At 39.7% G+C, this 10,279-nt stretch overlaps 1 protein-coding gene across 4 annotated transcripts in view; it reads right to left on the reverse strand.

Moving 5' to 3' along the window:
• Positions 1 to 7,907, reverse strand: part of TTC29 (tetratricopeptide repeat domain 29) — a 252,624-nt gene extending 244,717 nt beyond the window's left edge. For 2 of the 4 annotated variants that reach the window (XM_025385535.1, XM_025385532.1), the window contains exons 1-3: positions 7,729 to 7,907; positions 7,047 to 7,093; positions 1,941 to 2,038 (exon numbers count right to left, since the gene is read on the reverse strand). In XM_025385535.1, the coding sequence (XP_025241320.1) occupies positions 1,941 to 2,032 (92 nt within the window). In that variant the 5' untranslated portion in view covers positions 2,033 to 2,038; positions 7,047 to 7,093; positions 7,729 to 7,907. Of the gene's footprint in view, positions 1 to 1,940; positions 2,039 to 4,649; positions 4,750 to 6,120; positions 6,358 to 7,046; positions 7,094 to 7,728 lie in introns of those variants that run through there. The other 2 variants (XM_025385533.1, XM_025385534.1) reach the window with 2 other exon arrangements.
• Positions 7,908 to 10,279: the final 2,372 nt, after the last annotated feature.

Here is a 10,279-nt window from a genome sequence, read left to right on the forward strand (position 1 = left end):
TGGAAAATGATAAGGAAGAATATTAAACCCAGTATGTAAACAAATAAAACACCAACACCTTGAAATAATTCACTTTCTACTTAAGAGTCTTCTCCTCAAAGCTTATAAGATCTTCTATTTTGCTCACATTTTTTCGTGGTGTAACTTTCCAACTGCTGAAGTTATATACTGTTTGGCACAGAATCCAGAGCCCAGAACACCTGTTTGATTCAAATATATAACATGAATTTGTTCCAAACATTACTCAATTTTGTCCTGAAATGCTCTTTGAACAGTTTTTTAAATCACACATAAAACTCAAATTACTAAAGGTTCAAGGTGTGATATGATTTTAAGAAGCCCTTATTGAAAATATATTATACTTGTAGTGCATTCATTCTTCACACCCATTTGCACCTTTAAAAATCAGCATGCTATCAACTTCTCATAACTATGATGATATGGAACTAAACCAATATCAGTGTTTTATTCAGAAGCTATTAAAGAATGTTGATACAAACTTTGCCTTTAGGGGGTATGATAAAAATCTTTTTCTTCAATGAAATGAATACAAGAAAAAGTTTTCTTTAAAACTCATCCTATCCTACGGATATGAGATTTGGCTATGCTTTTGCTCACCTTGAAAACAAAAGATAAATTAAATCCTTTAAAAAGACAGAAAGAATAAGCTTTTTCAGACTTCATAAATATTTTACATTATTCAAAAGTAAAACAAAAAATATGTATATATATTATAGTATACACACATGAATTATACATTCATTGAAAGATTTATCTGCTATAGGAAAAGAAAATTTTGATTTGCTATTTTAAAAGAATTTTTATGTTAGTTTAGCTGAATGTATTTATTTTGGTCTGGGGGCTTTGGTTTTTCCTAGAAGAAATACTAAAAATGAGGCATGAGAACAAAGAAGACTCCTAATACTTTGATCATTATACCTTGCAGGAATGGAAAAGTAGGCATATAAAGAAAATAAACCTATGTATGCAAACTATTTATATTGGTAAATAATATGTGTATTACAAAAAGTCAATAGAATTATAAATGGCAATTTCAAAATAGCACAATCAGTTAATATTCATAATTATGACAAAATGTATCAGTTTCTCTGTCCTGCATTTCCTCAGTGACACTTTGAGTAGCTCAGCAGTCACTCTTGGGCAGCAGCAGTTTGATGATGCATTTTCAGGTCCCAGCATCATTTCAGGAGCTGATTCATGCCCTCCAATCTACCCTACAAGTAAGGCTCTACCCTCCTTCTTCCTAAACATAAGTCAGCCCTTGGGACCTTATAGATTAAAAGCATTACACCTTTCAGTCCGGGCATGGTGGCTCATCCCTACAATCCCAGCATTTTGGGAGGCCAAGGTGGGTGAATCATTTGAGGCCAGGAGTTCCAGACCAGCCTGGCCAACATGGCAAAACCTGTCTCTACTAAAGATACAAAAAATTAGCTGGGCATAGTGATGCATGCCTGTGGTCCCAGCTACTCAGGAGGTTGAGGTACGATAATCGCTTGAACCCAGGAGGCAGAGGTTGCAGTGAGCTAAGATCACACCACTGCACTCCAGCCTAGGTGACAGAGTAAGACTCTGCCTTAAAAAGAAAAAAGTTTTACACCTTTCATTCCCAAAGCTTCTGCTTTCTGTTCTCCACACACATTTAAAACAGGAAACTTATCTCCAAAACTCTATGGGAACCATGATATAATTGCAATAGGAAATAAAATGATGAAATAACAACTAGATTAATAAATAATTTGCAGTATTTGAATGTGGTTCATAAATCCTTTTGAAACAACAGATTTCAATATTCTCAATATAACAAGGTATGTTTCTCCTCTCTTGAAATGATTTTATTTTCTGAGATACATTATTGACATTTCTTACTACAGAAAATTCATTCTGTAGGAAAATAAGTAAAAACCAGGGGCATGTACCTTGGAATTTTTCTGGAGGAGCAAGGCAGCTTCTGTCTGGCTAAGGCTGTAAGCTTCGGGCGTGTCATGGGCAGTGGGGGCAGGGTGGTCATTTCGGACTACAAAAAGAAATAAGTAGAAATTGTATTTTAAAGAATAAATCTTTTGAAGGATCCTTTAAGACATTATTAGAGATTCACAGTCTGTCATCTTAGTTGAGAATGTCTACATGTAATGCTATAGCTGTGTTATTCAGGAATGATGCTCAGTGAGTGGATTCTGTAGGTTGCTTCTCTCATTATTTTCCTCCATTGTCTGCTTTTTGGCCAATTTATTATTTGTCTGTATCTTCACCACAAAGTAGATAAGAAGAAAATATGATAAAAGCATTGATGGTTCAGTTGGCATATTTGGTAAGAGTTTTGTAAGGGACATGATTGCAATTAAAGAATAAAGATTTTTAGGATAGCTACGGATTTCCAATGTTTATGTGTTGCTTTCCTGTTATTATCAATAATTGAAAATTGCTCATACTTGCTGTTTTCTAAAAGCCTTATAGCTCGCAAATAAAGGCTTTCCCTTAGATGTGATAGATGATAAGAACAATTCTCAACAAGGAGACAGCTGCCCTGAGAAAGCACACAGCCATAACAATATAATGAATCACTTCAAAATGTGCTGTTTTTAAAAAGTTGTTTAAAACAACTTTATCTCACACTTTACATGGGTCAGGAATAAGGACAGGGTATGATAGGCATGGATTTTTTCTCCTCCATGATGACAGGAGCCTCTGCAGAGAAAACTCAGAAGCTGTAGTAACCCAATGATAGGGGACAGGAATCACCTTGAAGTGTCTTCACTCACTTTTCTAGTGGTTGATGCTAACTCTTAGCTGGGACTCAACTGGGGCTATCTGCTAGAACTCATACATGTGGTCTCCTCATGTGGCATAGGCTTCTTCACATCATGGCAACCTAAGACTTCTTATGTAGCAGCTCCAGGCTCCAAAGGCAAGTATTTTAGAGAATAGGCAGGCAGAAGCTTTATCCCCTTTTAGGGTCTACCCTTGGAAGTCACATAGCATCCACTTCTGCTGTAATAACAAGTTCACCCAGATTCAAGGCAAATGAACACAGAACCACCTATTGATAGGGGAGTGTCAAAGTTTCATTGTAAGAAAAGAATATGGCATGGGAGATACTGTTGCAGCCCTTTTTGGAAAATGCACTGTGCCACAGTGGTGAGCAATTAGCAAGGCAAGTCTATAAAATCAAGTTATCTAAATCTTACTCCAAAGGGACATGTGGACATGGTGTCTGTGAACTTAGAATAGAAAAACTGTTACATGGTGCAAGGGCTCTCAGATGCAAAAGAACCCATGCTTCTGTTAAATAGAGAGGCATCCAAAAGGCCAGGGGCTCCTGATCCCACCCCCTCTATGTCTACCGGTTTGACCTGTACTCTTAGCTTCACCAAGCAACTGAAAGACTTGTTTTAGGTTTTAAACAGCTTATCTTCAGCATTACTACCTGTGTGACCCAGGGAAAATCACAATAAAATCTGGGCCTTGAATATATTCAGCAGATATTTAGTGAGCTCCTTTTTGGTGCCAGACACTGTTCCAGGTGCCAAAGATACAGCAGTGAAGAAAAAGACAAAAGTCTCTGATCTCGCAGACTTTGCAGTATGGGGGTAAATAGGGAGAAAGACAATACACAAATAAGCAAAATACATAGAACCTCAGATGTTGATAAGATTCTCTACTGGGAAACAAAGCAGGGAACTAGAAACTACCCAAATGCTCACCAATGGCAAAGGGATGAATAAAAACAGGAGACAAGCTCAAAGACATTACAGAGAATTTTGTTGGGTGTCCTAACAGTGCAATGTCTTGAGGGTTACTGTAAAAACTGGCTTTTATTCTCATTGAGGTAAGAATCCACTGGAGGATACAGGGCATAGAATTGACACGATCTGACTTTCATCCTGAAAGGATCACTCTGACTTTTTCTTTCAGGTTAGACTGTAGTAGGGGAAAGGGTAGACAGCAGAGAGGCCAGCTCAAAATCTCCTGTGAAATACAGGGGAGAGAGGGTGGTGTCTTAGGTAGGAGTAGAGAAGGAGAGATGTAGTCAAACCTGAAATAGAACCACCTGTGGATGGCTGAGACCCAATATTCCTCTAGTGCTACAAAGCCATGGTGGAGGTGGGGGTGGAGAAGCACTAAGACGAGAGAAAATCTTCTGAAATTCAGTGTAAACAGACAACTTCGTGTTACTGAAAAAGATTATTACCCTGGCCTAAAAATCATTTTTTACATAATTAAAGAGAATTCTAATGGAGATCAGTGGTTTATTTTAAATATAATAGAATCCCAGTACTACCAGCTTATCAAGGTGTGATACGATCTATGAAACAAAATGCCCACTTATTTTTATGCAGTTGTAGATTTAAAGTGCATAATCTAAACAGCAAATGTTAGTCCTCTCCTACAGACTAAACATTAGAAACATACTATATTACCCTTCATAACTTCATAACATAATGACAATGTTTTAAATTTTAAAAATCTATTTTTCTGATTAGATGTTACATTAAATAGTTGAGTTACTGGAATAACAAGAACTTACTAAATGGCGACATCATACAGAGCATATGGTAAGAAGTTATGACTCATGTGAGGTTTGAAGGGACACCAAAGCTCCCCAAACGGGCCTCCCAAGAGCTTACTTCAGAGGAGCTATGAAGACTGTTCCACAGAGTTCAGAGTCTTCCAATGTTACAGTGAACATCTGAATGATCTAAGTTCTTAACCCAGACCAGTGTAGCCCTAGTAAATTTCAAAAGGGAGAGAGGAAAACAACTAAGTTTGCCTTATTTGGGGGCATTCCATCATCTATAAATTTTAGACTCTTTTCTAAAAGCCCCACTTGACTTGCCAAAGCATTATGCAGTGGGCACTGGGGCCAGGGCAATCTCTTCATAATTGCAGGCATCTTTGAAGAGTTCGCTAAGGAGGTTCAAAATGAGGAACAGTGCTTGCAATTTCCTTGAATACTAAGAATATCCAGCTATTTGTAGACAGATAAAAGAGAGCAGCCCCCAGAGGTGCTGATCCAGTCAACATAGCTCATCCAGGTGAGTATAACTCCTCACCAAAGTTGGCATACCAGCATGTTATATAAAATTTATCCTTTTTGATGTTTACTTGAGATCGAATAGAAACCAAATGCAAATGACATACATGGAGAGGGGTATGTCTTCTTTGTCATACAGATCAACTGCGCTTTTTTTTTTCTCTCCAAACTCTGAGTCAACGTTTCCTACCATTAAAGTTTCAGCTGCCAGTTCCTTCATTTTGCTCTCCTCTGATCTGAGAACATTAGCAGCAGGAGCACCTTTACTCTTAAATTTAGTTTAATGTAAGTACTGCAAGCCCTGCTGGCAAGCCTCAAGGCACAAACTCTGAATGGGGGGTGGTCAGAGCTGAATGATAAAGTGGAAAAAAGTTATCAGAGCTGAATGATAAAGTGGAAAAAAAAAAAGGATGTTGGAAAAAATGTCGCTCAATCAAACTATGTTGGAAAGTTTAAGCTTAGAGTGAGGGTGGAAGTTGAACAGGCTTTCTCCTTGTTTCTGAACCCCACATCCTGCCTTGCCAATGCCTATCGGGAAAGGGAATTTTGTTTCTCAGAATCAATACATGGCCACATAAGGTATTTTGTTTTACAAAACAGATAATGTGTGATCTGAATTTTATGACACAGTTAATATTTTGAATGCACCAAATATTTAAAGGGGTCCTGTAACAAATTACTTTCTTATCTAAGTAATTGCCATCTTTTATGCCTTATAAGTTCAAGCAGGGTTTGCGGTACTTACATTAAATTAAATACCTGTAAAGAAAGCCTTTTGGTCTTTGTTAATATGAGTTGCATCATTTTCCTGGTGTTGGTCAGACAGCATTCTCAGTTTCCATGTGAGCTCCAGCCTAGACTCAACAATGAAGAATGGGACTAGTGCTATGAGGTGACTGACCCAGGCCTGTAGCATAAATGGAGCACATCGCCATCAGTTATGGCACCTCCTTAGGGTTCTCCTAGATCAACATCTCAGGGGAAAACACACAAGATAGGTGTGACTGCAGGAAAGGAAATTGCTCAGGTTCAGGTGAGTAAGAAAGAAGAAGAATGAAAGATACCTCTTTGGCTGGCACCAGAATGAGCTTAGCCCCAGGAGCTCAGGCTCAATCAGCTTCTTAGGAGGACCCAGAGGCACCTCCCCAGTGCCAGCAAGTGGGCAGTGCTGCAGTGTGGCACCATCGGGTGCTGAGACAAAGATCAAAAGGCCGCCTGAAGCCATTCCACTGTTGGTATTCAGAAGAGATTTGGTGCACCCTTTGATCTGCTGGTTGGCTCTTGTATCACAGTTACAATCTCTAAGTTTGGCCCCCACATGCAAAGACAAATGAGAATGGAGAAATACAGGATGAAAGGTTTGAGAGTGCTAGGTCAGGCTGAATGTGTCCCATGGTGTGAGTTTAAATTTTTGGCCCCCAAGTAAAATTCTTCAAAGAGTAACCCTCCTTCCCTCTATCCCCAGAGATGCCTTTATCAGGAAACACAAAGGAGGGAGGCCTACTACTGTGTACACAGAGGCTACTTGGAGAATGACTATGTCTGAGGCTGACCAGTGTCTCCAGGGTTCAGTCACTTTGGAGTAAAAACTGAGATGAGAGAAATAAAGCCAGTAAAGCACAGTAAGCGAGTTTATTGTACATCATCACAAGTTCAAAACAAATATGATTTTACTGAAAATCATTCATAAGAATTAAAACTTTTCCTATTATCACAAGCTCTTTTACTACGAAAGTTTAACAAAAACTACAGAAGAAACATCACTATGCTCCCTAAGTAAAAAATAAATAAATTTATGAAGAGTCACTAATAATGTTTATTCCTGGTATCATAATTTCTTGATACTTCTGGCACTCTCTCGTGAGTAATTAGATAGGTTGTTATGTAAAATAAATAGAAAACACATTTCCTACCAACTGACATTGATGGCTAAATCACAAAATCAAGCAGGAAAAGAGTCTGAAGGCAATCCATATTTCACTTGACTTACATTTGCAGATTACTGCTGATGGTCTCTCCAGGCTTATAGACTTCAGCCTGAAAATCAGGAAGCAAAGAATAATAGCAAAGAAGAAAAGAAGTTTAAAATCAGTCAGTAATGTAACTCCTCTCCCCGCCCCAAGTCATGGAATAAGATTCACTCTTATAACAAATACTAAGTTCCTGCCATCTAAGTTTAGATGAACTTTTAAAGAAAACCCCCAAGTATAGATCCTATAGGAGAAACTAATCACTAAATCAGTGAAATGCCAAAACATCTGAAATATGTATATGTATTGATGTATTTCAATACAAATGTGACATTAGGGATTACCATTTGCTCTCTCAAATTTACAAGATAGAGTTATCTTTGCCAAAAACCGAGAGCATCTCAGTTCCCTTTCTGTTCCCACCTAGTTCTCAACAGGACTAAAGGACTTATCCTATGCATAGTTTTTCACTTCCCTCAGAGGGTCAGGTGAACTGGGGAACAAGAGGAACTGGCGCCTTTCCCTACTACTCTTTCAATTAGTTTCTTGAGGTATGTGGCGAGGGCCTGGACTCAGGAAGCTTGAGAAAGACTGATGGAGGAAGGGCTGTAGGGGGTCAGGGAAGGGGCTGCCTGAAGAACAGGCCGCCTCTCCAAGGAACTGAGGAGGTCCTGTCCCAGCTTCGCCCCTGCCGTCACGAACCTCGGTGCACTCGCCCAGGGAAACAACTCCAGTTTTCCCTTCCACTGAAGTGAGTCCCCCACCGGCGGCAGGTGCTGGGCGTCGGCGCCGCCCCCTCCTCTGTAAGTGATTCTGAGGCCTGGCTGCGCCGGCGCGGAGAGAGGGGACGCCGAAAGCATCTCCAGGGCAACAAGAGAGGCAAGGCGGGACGACCGGGGGTGGGGTTAGGCTAAACCGGGCCTTGGGATTGGGGCAGCTCCCAGACTCTTCGGGCTTGGGGGCGGAGTCTGGCGAGAGGCGGAGCTTACTGATGGCCGGGCGGGGCCCCCAGACAGCGGAGGCTTTTCAAGCAGGGTTGCTTTCAGAAGTTAGCTCGCTTTTAGGCATTTTCACATAACCCAAGGGGCTCGAATTTGCCACTTTCATTTCTTTCGTGGCCTTGCATTCTCAATGTTTTTCTTCATTGCCCTTTTGTCCACAGGATTGATAGGAAAACGCTGAGCCAGGCATCCATGACCCCGTGACCTGAAGCCAATTTATCCATCTAGCTAAGTCATTCATTCTCCTCTTCCTCAGCCACTCTTGCAGTCAGAACCCACCACAAATGCCTCCTGTCCTGGCCCCACAGACAATTCAATTTTGAATTGTGGTTCGCTAAATACTCAAGGTCTCTTTAAGAGAATCTCCCTGCATCTGTCCTTATTCGTTTTGCATTTTTACCTGAAACTCAGGGTTTTGTATTTACACTAAATAAATATCATCCTGTTAATCTTGGCCAATCATGCCATCTCTCCTCTCAGAATGAGTGCAAGGAAGTGAGCCTTCTTGCTCATTCCCTCATATATATGGGGCAAGAAAGTGAGGCTTGCCACTTGTTACTTCTAAAATACAGAAGTGCTGGAAAGTTAGGCTTTTGTTCCTTGTCTCCTGTCACGGATTGTAGGAGAATGAGTCAGCAATATTGCTCACACGAATCATTCTACTAACCATAAATCGATTCTATCTGGAGTACAAGCATATCTACCATAACCACACTTTCATTCTAACATCTGATTTGCTGTCACAAGTTACTAAATTATTTCCAAGTAAGTTTACATTATACATTCAATGATGACTGTGACAATCTGTAACTGGGCTCCACCCATCCCCCACACCAGTAAGACTCTCATTCTATTCTCATGAGTTTATTTTCCAATTTCAGCATCACCTTAACACACTCCACTGTGACCTGTGTGAATTCTTTTCCAGTCCTAGCTGCTTTTTCTGACTTAGAGGTTTGTGAATTCCATTCACCTTCCTTTCTCACAGGAGGCTGTCTTAGTTGGCTTTCTAGGTAGTTCCTTCCTGCTTCTTTGGACTTATTTCTCCTACTTGCTGTTTTTTCACTATAAGTTCTTTGACTAATTCTCTTTCTCCTTCTGTTTAGCATAGAATTCCTTCAGTTAGAGAACTTTGTTCGCAAGTGACAGGAAACTCAAATGGGCTTAAGCATAAAAGGAAACTGATGGCAAACAAAGGATGCCAGATTCAGGTGCAACTTTATCTAGAGACTCAGGCCTTTCTGAAAGCTTTGAGGATTCCAGAATACCCCTACCTTTCACAGAATTAATTTCTCCTCCTCTCGCCTCCTTTCTCTTAGACCTACCTTTATTTTATCAGTATAACTTTGCATGGTGTTTGGCTTATGGGAACCAAACTTGCCTGAAAGATTTTGAGTACCTTGAAAGCACAGACTTTGTCTTATTGTTTTCTGAATTCCCTGGAATAGTACAAGGATTAGTATACAGTATGTGCTCAAAACTATTTTTTGAATTAACTGAATGAATGACAGAATAGAGTGGTTTTTCAAACAGATTCCTCCTTATGTAATTCTTCTCATTGCTTCCTCAATCTTCCCCACCTAGAATTCTAGGGAGAAGGTCAGGTGATGCAATTGATAATTTGAATGCTATTACTGACATAACAACCTCTAAAGTTTCCTCTTCCAGTCTTTCTCTGGAGAAATGATTTTAGATTAGGTCAGCTCCCTAAAGAAGCAAGTGCAAGCCAAACCATCTTAACTACTCCCCATAATTGTTCTCAAAGTGGTTTTGATATCTCGATCATCAATTTCTACAGTAAAATTATTCTGAATTCTTCTTGTTTTACTAAACACATCCCCAAGTAACATCTTAGGAAAGAACATATGAGATAAAATTTTGAAGTTCTTTCATGTCTGACAATATCCTTATTTTGCCTACGATCTTTTGGTAGGGTTGCACATTCTAAATTAACAATCATTTCCCTCTGAATTTAGAAGGTATTATTTCACCGTTTTCTAGTATCCAGTGTTCGAGATGAGAAGTCTAGGGGCAATTTTATTTTCCTTCCTTTGTATGTGATGTAATAGTAAGATCCATATGCGGTGACAACCACAAATCTGTGTGGCCTAAAACAACAACGTTTATTTATTGATTACAGTATGTCACCATCACAAGTCAGCCTTGGGCTCTGCTCCATGCTATGTCACAGGAGAATCAATATGAGAGAACCTTTGCCAGCCTGGAGGATGGCTGGTCTGTAGCAGAGAGAT

Source organism: Theropithecus gelada, chromosome 5, assembly GCF_003255815.1.
Source record: "Theropithecus gelada isolate Dixy chromosome 5, Tgel_1.0, whole genome shotgun sequence".
In the NCBI taxonomy this organism is placed as follows: domain Eukaryota; kingdom Metazoa; phylum Chordata; class Mammalia; order Primates; family Cercopithecidae; genus Theropithecus; species Theropithecus gelada.